This window comes from Phoca vitulina, unplaced genomic scaffold (assembly GCF_004348235.1).
Source record: "Phoca vitulina isolate PV1807 unplaced genomic scaffold, GSC_HSeal_1.0 scaffold71, whole genome shotgun sequence".
NCBI classification, from domain to species: Eukaryota; Metazoa; Chordata; class Mammalia; order Carnivora; family Phocidae; genus Phoca; species Phoca vitulina.
The window spans coordinates 7,786,347-7,805,629 of NW_022589774.1; the positions used below are offsets into that span (position 1 = coordinate 7,786,347).

General features: G+C 52.3%; 1 protein-coding gene across 1 annotated transcript in view; it reads left to right on the forward strand.

Moving 5' to 3' along the window:
- KIAA1614 (KIAA1614 ortholog) overlaps positions 1 to 19,283 on the forward strand; it is a 41,005-nt gene that overhangs the window by 18,378 nt on the left and 3,344 nt on the right. Inside the window, exons 5-9 of the mRNA XM_032393200.1 lie at positions 1,582 to 3,146; positions 4,922 to 5,078; positions 6,650 to 6,905; positions 16,246 to 16,373; positions 17,073 to 17,257. Coding sequence (XP_032249091.1) covers positions 1,582 to 3,146; positions 4,922 to 5,078; positions 6,650 to 6,905; positions 16,246 to 16,373; positions 17,073 to 17,257 — 2,291 coding nt within the window. The remainder of the gene's footprint in view (positions 1 to 1,581; positions 3,147 to 4,921; positions 5,079 to 6,649; positions 6,906 to 16,245; positions 16,374 to 17,072; positions 17,258 to 19,283) is intronic.

The following is a 19,283-nucleotide window of genomic DNA, read 5'->3' on the forward strand; positions in this document are numbered from 1 at the left end:
GCAAAGAGAAAGGTGCTAGACAGAGCGTGACCGTCTTGTTATTTTGTTCTATAGAAACTAATTCTTCGTGGAATTAGTTTCATTATGATTGCTTAGATAGGCGTAACTAAGGTGAGTAGTCACTTTATCATGAAACCCCAGAAATATTCCCACAATTATAAAGATTGCCATAAACAAAATGAAAGAGAATAGCAGGAGCCAGCCCAGAAATATTCCCACAATTATAAAGATTGCCATAAACAAAATGAAAGAGACTAGCAGGAACCAGCTGGGGAGTCTCCTGTTTTCAGGATCGTCCCCCCTACTTGGACTTTGTCAAACAGCATGAGTAGCTTGGCTCGCGCCAGCAGGTTAAGAAAAAAGACTCCAGGAAATGGGGCAAGAGGGCTGCATGAGGTGGATGAGGTGTAGGAAGCCTGGGGGCCCTATAAAGTGGGTGGTGGGGGGCAGAGCTGGGAAGGAAAACAGTGACGAAGGTGGAAGGCCTGTGTTTTTAGCACAAAGACTGTCAGCTGGATCCTGTGCCCCCTTGGGGGACAGTGTGACAAGGCTGTGCTCCGGGAGGACCAGCAGACAGGAGGCAGGGAGGCTGGGTAAGAGGCGGGAGTCCAGTGTGAGTGATAGAGAAGCGATAAATGAGAAGAATGGTATATGTGCTGCCGAAGTGAGCACAATAAATGAGAAGAATGGTGTGAATGCCAAACACTGAGCAGTAGATTGATGGGGATGCTGCTGCAAGGAAAAGGAAGGGAACGTACAGTCCTTCCTTAGGTAGCCTATGATGGGAAATGCCTGGAAACTCAGGTTCCTGGCTCCAGGGGGCCCTGGTGTGAGATTTATGTAGATGTTTTCTTGAGCGAGCAGGACTTGACCACCAGCAGTGTCTCCCAGGGCAAAGGCCGGTGACAGGACGGCTCTTCCTAGCGCAGTCCTTGTCCTCACAGCTCTTCGGAGTGCGAGTGAGGGGCTGAGGAGGGCAGGTAAGTGGGTGCTGGAACAGACAAGATGCAGAGTCCAAGGAGAAACATGGGTGGCATTCTGTCTAAATTTTGTTTGAGCAAGAGGATTAGGAACCCTGAGTGGACACTTTTGGGAGCAAGAATGCTTAGAAACCCTGACTTCAGGTCCCGCACAGTCTCTGTAGAGACTTATAATTCATTCTTCCCATTAAACCTTCATAGCAAATACATCATTGGAACAATTCATCCCTACCAGATGCCCATGAATGCCAGGCTCACTTCCTCTTAAGTGCGCGCACCCTTACACATACACATACACACACACACACACCCCACTATGAGGATTTTGCTTTTATCCATCGGTACATCCTCTGTTCAACATAATGTTTCATCTTGAATCAGGCAACAGAAGGAAACACAAAATAGGAAGCTCCTACTGATTTTGTTTAGAGCTGGGTTTCAGGATCAAGATGGGCTTGGAAGCTACTCGGGTTTGCTGCCTGACTCCCCAGGAACCTGCTGTCGGGTAACTTTGGAGTTGTAGTCATCACGGAGCTGTACCCCATGGTACCCTCCTCCCCATCTTCTGTCTGTGACCTGTCTCCCCCTGTCTCCCCGTCAGAGACGGCCGGAGAAGCCCAGCCCCGGACTCGAGGATGCCCTTTGCCAGCAGAGACACCCCGCAGAACGGGAACACGAGTGACTCGTCCAGCGGGGAGTCCAGCAGCGGGCAGTGGCCCAAGCGGGGCGCCTCCCCATCCCGCGTGCGCTTCGAGGACGAGTCGGCCCGCGACGCCGAGTCCCGCTACCTGGAGCGGCTGCAGCAGCGCCAGCGCCAGGGGCGGAGCTGCGCGCTGCCGACGGCGGCTCAGGGCCCGCTGCGCTCCAAGCCCGAGCTGGCCCACTACATCAACGCGGGCTTCGCGCGCACCGACGCCGGCCAAGGGCCGCTCTACCGCCTGCTGGGCCGGCCGGAGCGGAGGGGCGGCCCGGCGCCGCCGCCCGCGCGGGGCAGCGCCAGGAAGTGCCCAGCGTGCGGCAGCTGCATCCACGACCGACGCCCCGCCCCGGGGAAGGCCGGCCCGGACGCCAGGGCCCTCCCGGAGCGCGAAGCTGCCTGCGGGGTGCCGGCGGAGCCCCTCAGCTCTCGGGGCCCGAGCCCTCCCTTCGGGCTTCTCCCTGCCGAGCCGGGGTGCCACACGGAATGGATCCGGGAAACGCACATCGGAGACTCGGCGTGCCCCGAGGAGGCGGACTCCGCGCTGGACAGCACGGACACCTCGGACAGCTGCAGGACCGACAGTGAGGAGGCTGGGACCTCGCAGCCCAGCAGGGCTCGGGGCCCCGCCCGAGGCAACAGCCCCCGTCCACGGGGCTCCAGGCCTCGAGGAGGCCCCAGGTGGTTCCGGAAGGCCGAATCGGAGCTGCCCCGGAGCCCTCAGGCCCCGCACTACCTGCTGGGGGTTGACCACGTGGAGGGTGCAGCCGAGGTGAAAGAAGGCAGGGGACACCTGCTTGAGGGGACTCTGGTTCCCAGAGAAGAGGCTTTCGCTAAGCCTCCCGTCCTGGAATGTAAAAGGGCTTCCCTGGGCTCCCAGTGGCAGCCTGGCCCAGGGCTGGGAAATCACTGGGTCCACCCGGTGGATTCCCGGGCTCTGAGCAGGACAGCCTATCCCCTGGCCTCTTCCATGAAGCTGGGGTCCTCGGCGCCAGGCAGACAGGCCCAGGATGGAGGAAGCCGTGAGTCTCTGGAGACTGTCTCTGCTTCCTCCCTGCAACAGAGTCACGCAGAGCCCTCTGCCCTGCACCAGGCCCAGCAGCTGACCTCTTCCCTCTCCCCCGAAGGCTGGGTGCCAACCCCTCCATCTTCAAGGAAAACCACCTCACCTGTGTCTCGCAGGAAGGCAGCCCTGGCTGCACCCCGCAGGGTGGGTGAGCAGGGAGAGCCTGTGGACCCACCTCCGCCTCCTTCAAGAAGTGTAGTTCCCAGGACCTGTGAGCTCTCCCCAGCCCAGACCCAGCCCCACGGCCCTGCAGGCAGGCATCCCCAGCTGGCCCTGTCCACCAATAACTGCAGCAATAGCCTGCCTCTGTCGCTGCAGGAGCCCTGGGGAGGGGCCGGCCTCGAGCCCAAGGTGGAGGATGGCCCCTGCAGCCAGGAGCTGCCCCCGGAGAACCGCGGCCACGGTAAGCAGAGACCCCAGGCCAGGCGCTCCGAGTCCTTCCTTACCTTTGATCTGAATCGATGACATAGCTGTGCGCACTCCCGGCAGCCTCTTGGGGCCCTTCAGAGCAGCGGCAGGTGTTCTGGAAGCTATGGGGTCTGTGGGTTGGGTGTAAGACTCAACGTCAGCCTGGATACAGATTAGCCACCTCCTGCGAGGGGAGGCAGAAGGCAGGGAGGCAGGGGGGGATGCCCTCTGACTGCGGGGGACCCTGAGGTGTGTACAGAAGCACCATACTCTGGCTGCTGGAGGCCTGGACTTTAAGGGAGTTTCACTACCAACAGAGCAGGAAGGAGGCCACAGCTGTAGATTTACAATTTGCTTAGAGCAGTCAGTGCCTATAATCACATGGTTGAGACCCTTTCCTTCAACATCTTCATTTCATTCATTCCCTAATTCATTCGTTCAACACTGATTGAGCACCTGTTACATGCCAGGCATGATACCAGGCACTGTGGGGAATGCCTAAGTGAATGAATTCAGCGGGAGTCCTGCCCTTGAGACCTTCTGTGGCCAGGCAGACATGCTATCTGGAGAACACGGTGACCGGCAGGCAGAGCCCTCCCAGACCCCCAGCCCTCTTGGGCAGGCTCCTAGGTTTCAGCAGGAAGGGCTGCAAAAGGGTGTAGGGCATCACCTCCGCCGTTGGAAGAGATCCTTATATTGTGGGCCGATCCCGGGCATCAGCGGTCATAGGCTCTGATTCCCGGTGCTGTGATCTGGGGTGAGCAACTCAGCCGTTCACTCTTAGGCAGAGATAACAGGCCTGCCCCCCATAGCCTTGCCTTAGTGTGTCCACGACTGTGACAGTGCTGGGGTTAGGGTGGCTTGGGAGAGATCCAGGGCTTGGAAACACAGTGGAGGAGGGCAGAGAGCTGGTAGACCAGGCTGACCTTCCTGAAGATGTGGATGCCAAGCACCCTCCCCCGGTGTGTTGGCCGCCCCCTCTGCTCCACACGGGGACACAGACATTTCCCCTCTCCCTCCCTTGCTGACAGGAGCCTTAAGAAAGCAGGCACTACCCTGAGCTGCCTGCTGCCTGCCCGGTTCTAAGGTGTGGTTTCTTCCGTGGGGTGGGCTCTAGGCCGGCCGCTGGCTGCCCCTAGCCACTTCCTGAGGAGCTTCTATTCTACCAGCTGCTGGCCTTTCTGGGCAGCCTGGCCTTCACCTCCTCAGACTCCTCCTCTCATTAGCCAGGAGGTCCTGGCCACCCCATGTCAGCCCTCTGTGCTCCAGGTTCCTCCTCTGTAACCTGGGGAAATAGGAGAGCCTATCTCCTAGGAACCCACGACGTCATCTCTGTAGAGGGTTTAATTCCTTGCCGAGCACCGCATACGTGCTCCCGAAATGGTGCCTGTCATTAACGCTTAGACATCACAACCAACGAGACTGTGGTTTGCATCCCAGGAATGCAAAAGTTCCCTTTCCCAACTATGTCTCTTGTTATAGGAGGCACATGACTTATCACCAGCAGCCCCTTCATCGTACAGACATTTATTAATCACCGACTGTGTACCAGTTGCGGTGCTGGGGGTGGTGGGTTACAGCAGTAAACAAGACCCCTCATTCCCGTCCTGCTGTGTGGGAGTCTCATCACTGCCTCCACTGCTCTCCTGGGGCTCCCGCCTCTCTCCAGCTTCCTCTGGTTCTCCTGCCTCCGTTGTTGGGCATGTCCCCTCCCCTGACCATGACCTGCGGGGATGGCTCAGTGACACGGGAGGGCTGTGGCTGTTGCAGGAGGAGTCCAGGGCTTTCTTGGCCCAGCAGCTGTTGGCGCAGTCAGCTCCGTGAGCATCACCCTCTCCCTGGCCTTAGAGGAGTCGGAGTCCAGCCAGGAACCAGAGGGAGGCCTGCAGAGGCCAGAGTTGAGTTCCGGAGGGCAGGTGCCATCCCGGTGAGTGATGAGGGCAAGAGCCCTGACTGCCAGAGGTGGGGGGCTGGGAGGCTGGGCGGAGAAAGAGCCCCCCTCCCTGGCATGACTAGCCTCACTACTCCCAAACCCTTAGAGGGTTCCTAGACCTATTCCGGGCATGGCACCTTAATACTCCTTTCCCAGCCACTTTTCGTGTGATGCGCATGCTGGCTCATTCCCCAAGCCTCAGGCTCCAGGTGCTGTTCCGGGCACAGCTGGCCAGACAGTCCCGACCCTCAGGGCGCTCCCAGGATGGGGCTGCCTGAGAGTGCTTGTTTCTGACTCAGGGCTTGGGAACGAGCAGACGCTGAGGAAACAAGCCTGGCATTCACCTTTCCATTCATTCTCTCCTTCCGCGCCGAGGGTCTGAGTCTTCGCCGAGTCCCCAAAGCCTTGGTGAGCCAGGGCTGTGGCCACGACGTTCTTTCCTGCACCACACCCCACTCCTGGTGACACCGGGAGCCAAATCTCCATCTCTGGTGCTGTGTGCTCCACAGAACCCCAGACCCATACACCCTGTTTCCCCTGACTTCTCCACTAGGGTGGCTGAGAGGCCCCTGACCCAACGGCTTCCCCAGGTCCTCTTCCCAGCACCATCCACCATCCACACAGTGCTCACGCCCACTTTCTTCCTTCCGGCCTCTCTGACCCCCTGGCATGTCCCCTCCAGCTGCTGCACCCCCCTCTCTCGCCTTTCTCCTGGTCTGAGCTGCATGACATCTTTCTGACAACCCCAACAGCCCCGGCGGCTCTCTGCCTTCACTCTCGCTCCTACACTTCCTTCTCGGCACAGCGACCGAAGGTACATTCTTGAAAATGCCATTAAATAGTGTCATGTCTCCTGCTGAAAACCCCCAATGGCTTTCTTCTCCCACTTGGGATAGAATCCGAGCCCCTTACCTTGGCTTCTGTGCTCCGTGGAATCCGGCCCACCTGCCTGGCCTCTCTGCCCACCTGGCTGGCTCTGTCCCAGGGCTGGTGGCCGGGCCCCCTTGTGCTCTGGAACACACGGAACCTCTTCCTGCCCTGGAGCTGTGGCCCCACTGCTACCTCTGCCTGGGGTTCTCACCTCTGGCCTCGCAGGATGGCTCCTCCTTACCATTCAGCTCCCAGCCTGGGTGCCATCTTCTCGGAGGGAGCTGGTCTCCCTCTCCCTCTGCTTGACATTTCTCAATACTTGCTGTTGGTTTTTCTCCTTTGTTTACTAGTCTGAGAGTAAGGACCTTGTCTTTCTTGTGTACCATGGACCCCTGTTGTTTCTAGAAGGCACAGAGGCCCGGAAGAAATCCTGAATGAATGAATGGAACGAATGGGTGGGTGAGCCCACAGTTGGGTGTGAGGCCCAGGGTCTCGTCTGAGCGCGTCTCCCGAAAAGCTGCCCAAGCAGAGCATCCTGCAGATGTCCTCTCAGCCTTTCTGTAGCCGGCCGTCACGTCCCCCACAAGGAATGGGTGCTGGCTCTCCTGGGGCCCCCAGGGCCCTGAGGAGCAGTCCGCCCAGGCCCCTGCCCCCCAGCCGTCTCCTGCCCGCTCATGTACCCCCTTGCATTTCAGGGCATTCCCGGGGGTCGGCGCAGGACCTGGCCCACCCTCCACTGCCCCTTCTGACAGGAGCAAGAAAAGCAGCAGCCTGGCCTCCACCCTGGGGCTGAAAAAGCTCTTGCTGGCGCTGGGCCACAGCGCCAGGCCCAAGCTGGGCAAGGCCCGCAGCTACAGCGTGGAGCAGCTTCAGTCCCCTGCGCCTGGCCCGGTGTCACACGCCAGCACCCCCAGAGTGAAGAAAGCCCCGTCGGTACAGTCCCTGCAACTGGTGAGTCTGAAGGGCCCCGGGCCAAGGGGTGAGTGGCACCGGTGCCACTGGAATGGAAGGTGACAGGAGATGGGAAGCGCTGAGGATGCCACCTGAGGAGCCCAGGTGGGGAAAGGGAAGCTACTGGTCTCCCCGCAGTTGATCCACGAGACCGGGCTCCCCACAGGGGTAGGCAGCACCCCACAGTTCTCTTCTTCCACCCAGCTACCCCAGCATGGGCTCTTCCTAAGCTCCTCCTCCTCCTTCTGTCTCTCCCTCAACTCTGCCACCTCTGCCAAGTCCTAGAGGCTACTGCCTGATCATTCTGGAACCTTCTGCATGGCCACAGTGACTCTGTTAGTCTAGCACTTCACACCCAGACTAACGCGGCAGCCTCCTGACTGGCATCCCTGCCGTGTCTTTCTCCACCTGGCTTCCACAGAGGTCCTTCTGATACGCAGATCTGGTTATCTACCCCCTTGCTGAACATCCCCCGTTGGCCCCTTATCACCCGCAGGGTAAAAGTTCAGATCACCTGACGTGGCCAGAGGCTTCTGTGATCTGCCTTCATCTCTCATCACTCTCCTTCCAACACCCTATCCGTTATCCTTGACCTTGCTGTTCTGTCATCAGGCCACACACTGTCTGACTTTGAACATTCACCTGAAATGTTTCTCGCACCTTCTCTCCCTGCTAACATCTGCTCATCCTTCAACTTTTCAGGAATTGCCTCCTCCATGGAGCCGTTTCTGGTCCTTTCTTGGGCTGAGCTGGGGGGCCTCTGCTCTGTGTTCCCATCCTGTCCTGTGCTTCCCTCCTTTGGGGAACTTGCCACATAGTATTTTAATGGATTTTTGTCTGCCTGCCCTCACTGGAGTGTGAATTCTTTGAGGGAACACCCCTTGATCTTTATATTCCCAATACAGTTTCCCCTGCTGTCCAAATTAGAGAGTTTCTACGAAAACTTCCATCAGCCAAAATGGCATAAACTGAAGAAGCAGTCACCATTAGCTAATATGGGAAATTTTTTGAACACTCCCAGACCCCCTATTTTGGGCTCTTCTCTCGGGCTTTTCTGATCCCCCAGGACACCTCTTGCTAACAGATGCACACATAAATCGAGATAGAGCACGGACGCTCACAGATGCAGTTCAAAGCTGTAGTGGCTTGATGTGAAAATGCTGAGCGTCTTCCTGGGGAAGGAGCTTGGTGGGGCCATGCTCACTGCCCGGGGTCCGCTGCTCTGTGACGGCAAAACTAATGCTGAATGCTAGTTTTGCTTTTCACCTTTTTTCCTAAAAGTGAAAATCCTCCAAATTTCTTCCGGTTAGTGAAAACAGGTCTTTCACAAAGGCAAACTTTTGAAAAGTGGGGGATACCCGTACTGAGTACAATGGCTAGTATATAATACATATTTAAGACACAGCGAATGAACAAATGAGTGAGGGAGGGAGCGAATGAATGCAGGGCAGCTAGCGGGCCATCTCCCTCCCCGTGTGCCAGCTCATAAACCAACAGCAAACCCACGGTGCGCTCTCAACTAGGTTTCTGAAAACCCTGCTCTGTCCCAGGTGTGTGCAGGGCTCCAGTTTGTTCTTTTGTTCCCTGCCCCCTGCCCCTGGGCAGAACAAAGCAGTGATGTGGTTGGGGCCAACGGAGGCTTCCACTGGTCAGGCTGAAGTAGGGGAGAGAGGGCCGGCCGAGTGAAGATGGCCAGTGGTCGTCCTGTACCAGGAGCGGTACCTTGTATGCAGTCGGTGCTCAATACCTATTTGCTGGATGCATGAATGGAAGGCAAGGAAACAGAAGTCAAGTGATCATAAGCTGGGGAGAAAAGCCGAGGGCGATGCTGTGCTCCGGGAAGTCACCTTTCCCCGGAAGTGAGGTTTGGGCCCTGGGTGTCGGAGCCGGGCGTCCGGCGGGGTCACCGTCAGAACTCCGAGCTCTGTAAGCCCCCCAAGGGCAAGGACGCCGCTAGCGTGGCATAGAGACCGTTGGCGACGCAAGCCGAGTGGGCAAAGAGAGAGAGCAAGCTGGTCAACCAAGGGTGGGACCACGTGCGGGGAGGACGGAGCGGCAGAGAGAACGGCTCAAGGACTGACGAAAGACGATGCAATGAGAATCTGTCTCCCCCGGAACGTGACACCTCGGATGGGGGGCTCCCTCCTTTAGACCGGCTCCCCTTGCCTTAGACTCTCCCGCCGCCACGTGTGGGCAAGGGCCGCCCCGGTTTCCTTTTCATTTTGCCCTCCTGCGTGGGCCCTGTTCCCACAGCCGACCACACTGGGCTCCCGCGTCCCCGGGCGGCTGTGGCTTTTTGACATTTGACCCCGCATCTGGAACGCTCTCCTCTCTCTCTTCTCCCTGGGGAACGCCCCCTGGTCTTTCAGGTCTGAGGTAAGCATGACCTCTCCCAGGAAGCCTTCCTGAACTTGGACACGAGGTTAGGGCCCCCTCTAAACCTCTTGATAATATACCTTATTTCTTCTTCTTTTTTTTTTTTATATTTTATTTATTTATTTGAGAGAGAGAAAGAGAGTGCACAAGCAGGGGTGAGAGGGGCAGAGAGAGCGGGAGAAGCAGGCTCCCCGCTGAGCAGGGAGCCCAATATGGGGGCTCGATCCCAGGATCCTGGGATCATGACCTGAGCCGAAGGCAGACGCTTACCCGACTGAGCCCCCCAGGCGCCCAGATAATGTACCTTTCTTCTTGAGAGCATGGATTCCAAATGTGGTAAATAATGTGTGCCATGTTTGTTTAAAAGCCTGTCTCCTTCTCCACCGCCCCCACCCTCACAATAGCCCCCTCACTGGGTCAGTTTCTAGAACACAGATCTATTCTTGTCTCTCTTCTGATTAACATCATTCCAGTGGCTCCTCAGCAGGCCATATAAGGTCCTTCCAGGTCTGTCCCCTGGCTCCAGCCCATCTCCTGTCTGCAGCCTAACCACCCAAACCCTGTTCCGGAACATATGCTTTCTGTCATCTCTCCATGTCCTTGCACCTGCTGTTTCTTCTACCTGGAGCACCCTTACTGGTCTTCACCTGGAAAGTTCATGCTTCAAGCCTCACTCAGGTGTCATTTTCTGCAGTGTCCCCAGACCTCCTAAACCGGAGTGTTTCTCTGCTTCCCTGCACGTCCATCGTTTAGCCTGGCACTTACAGCAAGTATTTAGGGCTGTTAACTCATCTGTGCTCAACCCCACCCCCAGTGGTGGGTGAACTCCTTAAGGGATTTTTGTCTTGTCTACCTTTTTATGCACAATGTTTTAAGGTGCATACTGAGATAATTCTTTTAAATTCCAGTATAGTTAACATACAGAGTTATATTAGTTTCAGGTGCACAATATAGTAATTCAACAATTCTATACATTACTCAGTGCTCATCAAGATAAGTGTGCTCTTAATCCCCTTCACCTACTTCATCCATCCCCCCACCCCCTTCCCTCTGGAAACTATCAGTTTGTTCTCTATAATGTAGAGTCTGTTTTTTGGTTTGTCTTTTTGTCCATTTGTTTGGTTTCTTAAATTCCACATGTGAATGAAATGATATGGTATTTGTCTTTCTCTGATTGATTTGACTTAGTATTATACTCTCTAGATCCATCGATGTTGTTGCAAATAACAAGATTTCATTCTTTTTTATAGCTGAGTAATATTCTGTTGTGTATATGTCACATCTTCTTTATCCGTTCGTCTGTCGATGGACACGGGGACTGCTTCCATAATTTGGCTATTGTAAATAATGCTACAGTGAACATAGGGGTGTGTGTTTCTTTTTGAATTAGTGTTTTCATTTCCTCTGGGTAAATACCTAGCAGTGGAATTGCTGGGTAATTCTATTTTTCCTCTTCTATTTTTTGCATTAGTTTGAGAAGAATAGGCATTAATTCTTCTTTAAATGTTTGGTAGGATTCACCTGTAAAGCTGTCTGGTCTGGACTTTTATTGGGAATCTTTGGTTACTGATTCAATTTAATTGCTGGTAATCAGTCTGTTCAAGTTTTCTATTTCTCCCTGATTCCGTTTTGGAAGGTTATATGTTTTAGGAATTTATCTATTTCTTCTAGGTTGTCCAGTTTGTTGTCATATAATTTTCCATACTATTCTCTTATAATCCTTTGTATTTCTGTGGGGTCAGTTATTTCTCCTCTTTCATTTCTGATTTTATTTGAATCCCCCCCCCCTTTTTTTCTTGGTGAGTCTGGCTTAAAGGTTTATTGGTTTTGTTGATCTTCTCAAAGAACCAGCTCCTGGTTTCATTGATCTGTTTTATTGGTTTTTTAGTTTCTACTTCATTTATTTCTGCTCTAATATTAATTATTTCCTTCCTTCTACTGGTTTTGGGTTTTGTTTGTTCTTTTTTCTAGCTCCTGTAGATACAAGGTTAGGTCGTTTATTTGAGATTTTTCTGGCTTCTTGAGGTAGGCCTGTCTTGCTATAAATTTCTCCCTTAGAACAGCTTTTGCTGCATCCCAAAGATTTTGGACCATTGTGTTTTCATTTTCATTTGTCTCCATGTATTTTTCAATTTCCTCTTTGATTTCTTTTTTTAAAATTTTTTAAAAGTTTTTTTTTTTTTTTTTAAGATTTTACCTATTTATTTGTCAGAGAGAGAGAAAGAGCACAAGCAGGGGGAGCGGCAGGCAGAGGGAGAAGCAGGCTCCCTTCTGAGCAGGGAGCCCAATGCGGGACTCAATCCCAAGACTCTGGGATCATGACCTGAGCCAAAGGCAGATGCTTAACCAACTGAGCTACCCAGGTGTCCCTGATTTCTTTCCTTTTTTTTTTTTTTTTTAAGATTGTTTATTTTAGAGAGAGAGACAGGCGAGAGGGGCAGAGGGAGAGGGAGAGAGAGAATCTCAAATAGACGTCTCACTGATCACAGAGCCTATGTGGGCTTCAATCCCAGGACCCTGAGATCATGACCTGAGCTGAAATCAAGAGTTGGTCGCTTCACTGACTGAGCCACCCAGGTGCCCCTCCTCTTTGATTTCTTGGTTGACCCATTCATTGTTTAGTAGCACGTTATTTAACCTCATGTATTTGTGCTCTTTCCAGACTTTTTCTTGTGATTGATTTCTAGTTTCACAGCATTGTGGTCAGAAAAGATACATGGTATGACTTCAGTCTTTTTGAATTTGTTGAGACTTGGTTTGTGACCTCATATGTGATCTCTTCTGGATAATGTTCCATGTGCACTTGAAAAGAATGTATATTCTGCTGTTTTAGGGTGGGATGTTCTGAATATATCTGTTAGATCCATCTGGTCCAGTGTGTCATTCAAAGCCACTGTTTCTTTGTCGATTTCCTGTTTGGATGACCTGTCCATCGATGTTAGTGGGGTGTTAAAGTCCCCTCCTATTATTGTATTACTAGTGATTACTTCCTTTATGTTTGTTATTAACTGCTTTAAGAATGTGGGTGCTCCCATGTTGGGTGCATAAATATTTACAATTGCTATATCTTCTTATTGGATTGTCCCCTTAATGATTATATATAGTGTCCTTCTTTGTCTCTTGTTACAGTCTTTGTTTTAAAGTATATTTTGTCCAGGGGTGCCTGGGTGGCTCGGTTGGTTAAGCAGCTGCCTTCGGCTCAGGTCACGATCCCAGGGTCCTGGGATCCAGCCCTGTATTGGGCTCCTTGCTCAGTGGAGAATCTGCTTCTCCTTCTCCCTCTGCCTGCCGCTCCCCCTGCTTATGCTCTCTATCTCTCTCTCTGTGTCAAATAAATAAAATCTTAAAAAAAAAAAAAGTATATTTTGTCCAATATAAGTATTGCTCCCCCGGCTTTCTTTTCACATCTTTTTGCACGATAAATGTTTCTCCATACCCTCACTTTCAACCTGCATGTGTCCTTAGGTCTGAAATGAGTCTCTTGTTGGCAGCAGGTCTTGCTTTTTTCTCCATTCCACCAACCTGTGTCTTTCGTTTGGAGCATTTAGTCCATTTACATTCAGAGTAATTATTGATACACATGTACTTCTTGCCATTTTGTTAACTTGTTTTATGGTTGTTTTTGTAGTTCTTTTCTGTTCCTTTCTTCTCTTGCTCTTTTCTCTCGTGGTTTGCTGGCTTTCTTTAGTGATATACTTGGATTCCTTTCTCTTTGTTTTTTGCATATCTATTACTGGCTCTTGATTTGTGGTTACTGTTAGGTTTATAAATAACATCTTCTGCATATAGCAGTCTGTATTAAGTTGATGGTCACTTCAGTTTGAACCCATTCTTTACTCCTCTCCTCCCTACTCCACATTTTAAGTATATGGTGTCCTACTTTACATCTTTTTACTTTGTGAATCCCTTGACTCATTTTTATAGATATACTTAATTTTACTGCCTCTGGGCTTCCTACTTTTCTTACTCCTACTTAAGGCCTTTCCTTTCCACTCAAAAAGTTCCCTTCAACATTTTTTGTAGGGCTGGCTTAGTGGTCACGAATTCCTCTAACTTTTGTCTGGGAAACTCTTTATCTCACCTTTTATTCTGAATGATAGCCTTGCTGGATAGAGTACTCTTGGCTGCAGGTTTTTTCCTTTCAGCACTTTGAATGTATCATGCCCCTCTCTTCTGGTCTGCAAAGTTTCTGCTGAAAAATCAGCTGATAGCCTTAGGGGGGTTTCCCTTGTATGTAACCGTTTTCTCTTGCTGCTTTTAAAATTCTCTTTATCACTACTTTTTACCTTTTTAGTTACTATGTATCTTAGTGTGGACTTCTTTGGGTTGATTTTGTTGTGGGTTCTCTGTGCCTCCTGGCTCTGAATCTTTGTTTCTTTCCCCAGATTCGGAAAGTTTTCTACCTCCTTTTCTCTCTCTTCTCCATCAGGGATCCCTATAATGAGAATTATATTATGCTTGATGGTGTCACTGAGTTCCCTAAGTCTATTTTCATTTTTTATTATTATTTTTCTCTCTGCTGTTCAGCTTGATTGCTGTCCATTACTCTATCCTCCAGCTCACAGACCCATTCTTCTGATTCCTCTAGTCTACTATTTATTCCATCTAGTGTATTTTTAATTTCAGTTATTGAATTCTTTATCTCTGAGTAGTTCTTTTTTATGTTTTCTATCTCTTTGGTAAGGGTCTCACTCAGGTCCTCCACTCTTTTCTCAAGTCCAGTGACTATCTTTATGACCATTACTTTATTTATTACTATTATTATTATTATTATTATTGGAGAGGGAGAGAGAAAGGGGACAGGAGAGACAGAGGGAGAGGGAGAGAGAGAATTATAAGCAGGCTCCATGCCCAGTGTGAAGCCTGATGCGGGGCTCAATTTCACAACCTGGAGATCATGACCTGAGCTGAAATCAAGAGTCAGACACTTAACCATCTGAGCCACCCAGACATCCCTGACCATTACTTTAAATTCTCTATCAGGCATATTACTTATCTCTGTTTCATTTAGCTCTCTTGCTGTGATTTTGTCCTGTTCTTTCATTTGAGACTTATTTCTCTGTCTCCTCATTTTGACTAACTTTGTGTCTGTTTCTTTGTGTTAGGAAAGTCAGCTATGTCTCCTGCTCTTGAAAGTGGTGGCCTTATGAACAAGAGGTCCTGTAGTGCCCTGCAGTGCTGTGTCCCCTGTTCATCAGAACCTGGTGCTTCAGGGGGGTCTCCTCTGTGTGTTGCGTGTGCCCTGCTCTTGTGGCTGAGCTGCTTTTGCCTTCAGTCCAGTTGTCTGCAGTGGCTCTCTTTGCCTGTTGTGGGCAGTGTTTGGTCCCTGCAGTGTTAGTGGGCCACTGTTGGGCTGCCTTAGACTTGAGTTGATGAGTCAGACCAGGCATTTGCCAGAGACGCAATAGTATTGAACTACAGGGCGCTTTCTCTGTGTTGCCCCGTGAGAAGCTTTTGTTGGTGGGACTACTGGGGCCACAGTCTCAGGCTGGTATATATGGTTATCTTCCCCTCTCCCCAGGGCAGGAGTCACTGTCGTGGCTGCTTTGCACCCTGCCAGACTTACGGCACCACTTTGAATGGGCTCTGGCCAAGGGCATATTGGAGGGGGCATGTGCACAAGAGAACGAGGGGATATGCCACGCTGTTAGCAAGTTAGGTGGAGAGTGTTGGTGCTGTGCTGGTTCTCCCAGCTGTCCATGTGTCTAGGCTGGGGGGCAGGGGAGGGAAATGGTGCCTGCCTGCTCCTTTGTTCCTAGAGAAGTCTCCCAAAGATCCCTGCCCTTCCAGCACAGACTCTGAGATTAGTAAAAAATCTCCCTCCCATATACTCCAGGTGTTTTTCAAACTGCTGCTTCTCTATGCTATATCTCAGTGGGACTCTTTGCTGTGCAGTCTCTTTAAGGGCAGGGACTCAGTTTCTTATCATCTTCCCAGGTCTCCCAGAGCCAAGCCCACTGATTTTTAAAGTTCCATTGTTAAGCGCCACTGATTTTAGGAACTCCTGAAATTAGGCCTCTCTGGTTTTCAAAGCCAAATGTTATGAGGATTCATCTTCCCTGTGCAGGTTCCTCATGCCTGGTATGCCTGGTGTGAGGGTCTGGTCCTCTCCTCTCCACCTCTCTCTGCACCCAGTGTCCCTCCCTCCCTCTGATGGTCCTGCAGATTCATTTAGCTCCCTAGCGAATCTCCACCCCTCCTACCCTCTTCAAGGTGGACTCTTCTCTACATTCAGCTGTAAAGAGTCTGTTCTGCCAGTCTTTGGATTGTTTTATGGCTTATTTACACTGATATGCATGTTATCTAATTGTATCCATGGGATGAAGTGAGCTTGGGATTGTTGTACTCAGCCATCTTTCCTAGAAGTCCTCAGATAAAAAATTTTAATATAAACAATCATAAAAGGGATACTAAAGAATCACGAAGTTTTAATATTTTAACTCTAAAATCGTATTTATTACTCTGTAATTAATTTGCTTTCACTTTTTTCTTAATGAGAACATTAGATTTTCTTAATCAATGAAATTATTAGTATTCTAGTGCTAAGTTACTTTAGCCAAAAACAAACCTTCAGATCACCTCTATAGGACTGTCTACTTGAGTAAATTATGGTGATTCCTGATGGGCACTTTGAAGTAGTGACAAAAGCTTGTATCATTACTTTCTTAAAAATCCCTCAGGCTTGGGGCACCTGGGTGGCTCAGTCGGTTGAGTGTCTGCCTTCAGCCCTGGCATGGTCCCAAGGTCCTGGGATGGAGCCCCACGTCGGGCTTTCTGCTCTGCGGGGAGCCTGCTTCTCCCACTGTCTGCCTCTCTGCCTACTTGTGCTCTCTCTCTCTGTCAAATAAATAAATAAAATCTTAAAAAAAAAAAAAAACAGCCCTCAGGCTCATGGTTAGGGTCAGGTCTCAACCCCCAGACGCCTTGGCTTTTCTCACCTGCAATATTGAACCCTCACCACCAGGTGTCACCATCTCACCAACGTCGGAAAGCTGCCTCCTTTCAGAACCTCCATTCTCTGCTGAGTGGCAAGGGGGACCGGTCCAGCCTCTACATGGTAGGGGAGCCGGGAGACCACAGTGCAGTTGGCCGGTAAGAGTTGGCAAGTGGTGTGGGGGGTAAACTCAGCATGGGCGGTGGAGCTGTAAGCCTAACTCTGTCCTGCCTCAGGTGCCACAGGAGTCTTGGAGCCCACATCTCAGTGCCTTGCCCCGTGCACCTGAGCTCTGAGAAGGTGTGGAGTTGGTGGAATGGGTAGAGTTGGAAGGTTTGATTCTTCCATCCTTCTGCTGTCTGATGACATCCTAAAATCGGGATGTTCAGAGAGCTTCCTTAGCCCAGCTGAAGATCTGATTAGAGATCCAGAGATGGGGCCCCCAAAGAGGCACTTGACCTGTGACCCTGTCTAGAGAACTCCCACCCCCTGACGAGACCCTCTAGGCTAGCTGCTCTTATCTGGGGCTCCATGGAGGCACCTCAAGTGGCCTGTTCACTCCTGGAAATGTTATATAATATCATAGCTTTGGTTAGATTCTCAGAGCGGTCTCTGCACCCACAAAGATTTAAAATTGTGTTTCTGTGTTGGGGGGGTGGGTAGCAGGGGGCTTCTGGTCCTGCACCAGGCTTTGTGGAGCCTCAGACCGCTGTGACAACCCTCCAGTCTTGTTCCTAGCATGTTGTTTTTGCTGGTTGGAGCCAGTCAAGAGGCATCCGTCATCTTTAAGGCAGGGAGTGATTGGGTCCCGGTGCCCAGCCCTCTTTGCACTCACTCTGTCTCCGGTCCCCTGGCAGACCAACCAAGGCCTCACCCCGACGTGCCCTCAGTGTGGAGGACGTGAGCGCCCCCAGCCAGGCACGCACGGTGGGCCGCGTGGTGGAGGTGTTCCCAGATGGCACAACCCAGCTGCAGCTACAACGCTCCCCGGAGGGCTCTTTCGGCTTCTGTGTGGCCTCCGGGAATGGGCGCCGGGACTCAGGTATGCCCCCTCCCCTCTTCTGGGCTCCATATCCCTGGGGCCTCAGCAGACCACTTTTGGCTGTGGGCATTTCCAGTCGGTGGCTGAGACGCGGAGCTCCAGACTCAGACAGCCTCGTAGCGAAAGGACTGGAATTCTCCCTTCAAGGGCTCTTTGGGAAGCATCAGGTGTGGGGCTGCTGGAGTGGGTAGGGATGGCGAGCCTGACTCCACTGCCCCTCTGTTGTCTGCTGACATCCTGAAATCGGAATCGGGCCGCCTCTTCGCTGGAGCGCCCAGGGAAGGTTGTGCTTGCTGGTTCTGGGAGCCCTTTGATGCGGCTGGTGTGTGTAATGGTTCCCTTCCTCCGGCTGCTGTCTGGCCACGTGCAGTGAGCCCGCCTGGCTACGCGTCCGGCTCCCTCCTGCAGCGCTGGCTCCAGGGGGTGATGTTCTGGGGATCCTGGCCTGGCTGCCCTCTGCCGAGCAGGGTTCAGTCCTGGGCGGTGATCTCCTAGGTCAAAGTCATGTAACCTGGAAAAAAAAATCTGCCTGTTGCCAGGTTTGCAGACTGCAGTGAGTTCTTACCTCTGTTCCGTCGTTCATTGTTTCAGCGAGTTTGCACTGAGCACCTACTAGGTGTTTTAGATACCGGCTATAGGGCAGGAAATGGAACAGAAAAAGACCCTGTCCTCAGGAGCCCACAGTCCAGGGAGGCAGATAGGCTGTACCTATAAGAAGGTATACATTTTTATATATTATCCAAATAAGCTGCCAGATAGCAGAGGATATGAAGACACGAATCCAAGCGAAGCAGGGTGAGGGCCTGAGAGTGGGAGGACAGGAATGCGGGTGGGGCAGCTCTTCTGAGCGGAGGTGTCTGGAGAAAGAGCAGTCCAGGCCCAAGCTGGAGGGTGGGAATGAGCTTGGCTGTCAGAAGAGCTGCAGGGTTGATCTGCACAGAGCTGCAGTGGGGAGAGAGGGCGCTGAGCTCAGGAGGGCGGTGGCTTCCCCACCCCCTGAGCTGGGAGGCGGCAGGGGCTTGGAGCAGGGACCAATGTGCTCTGATTTGCACTTGGAACGGGTGTCGCTGCCCGGCTGGCCGCCCGACCGTGAACAGACGCTAGCGGGTTGAAGGTGGACCAGGGAGACCCCTTGTAAAGCTATTTCGGTGGAAAGACTTGCCGGCGGTAGCTCGGCTGGGGAACCAGTGGGGATGTGAGAAGTGCTTGCAGTCAGCTTGACTTGAAGGCAGTTTGACGCAGTCTGCTGATGGTTTTATCTGCGTGTGAGAGGAAGAGGCCGAGTTTCTCCCCACTCTGGACCTCAGGGGGGTACAGTGTCTGTCCTCACAGGGAGATGGCGTTTGTGAACTTACACTGATCATCATAAAGGGCTAGCGGGCTGTTAGCTACTCCCCCCTTTCCTTTAGCCTCCCCGTTCCTCAGGTGAGGGGCGGCAGGCCTCCCAGAGGGGCAGAGAGTTAGGTGACATGGCACGGTGTGTACTCCAGAGCCTCTGCCGGCTGTGTGACCTGAGCAGGTCCCTTACCCTCTCTGAGCCTCAGTTCTCTCATCTCTAAACTGAAGATACTCAAACCTGCCTGGAAGAGTCATAAGGAGCGTCCAGTGAGGTACATGGGAAAGTGCCTGGCACTTTTCTTCCCTTCCCTCTTCACAAAGAGAATTTGTATTTGGGGAACAGAACTCCGACAGGGAGCCCATGATCTGCACCATCTGTCCACGTGAGGTCACACACAACCGGGCGTTGTGCTCTGCCCTTCATCTTCCCCCCAAGTCCCGCTAGGCCGCTTTGCAGACAGTCATGGAGTTGATGTCTGGTGGGCAGCGGTCTCTAGTGACCAAGAGCTCCTTGGGCTCTGCCCTGCCCCCCCATGGCACCCCGCACCTGGGTCGGTACAAGCTCTTCCCTGTCCTGCCCAGGTGGTGCCCTGCTCCCGCCGCCGTTGGCCATCGGCCCTCCCGCAGAGATCCCCAGGCCCACGGAACATGACTGGTGCTGGTGCCTCCCGGCCACAGAGCCTCCTCC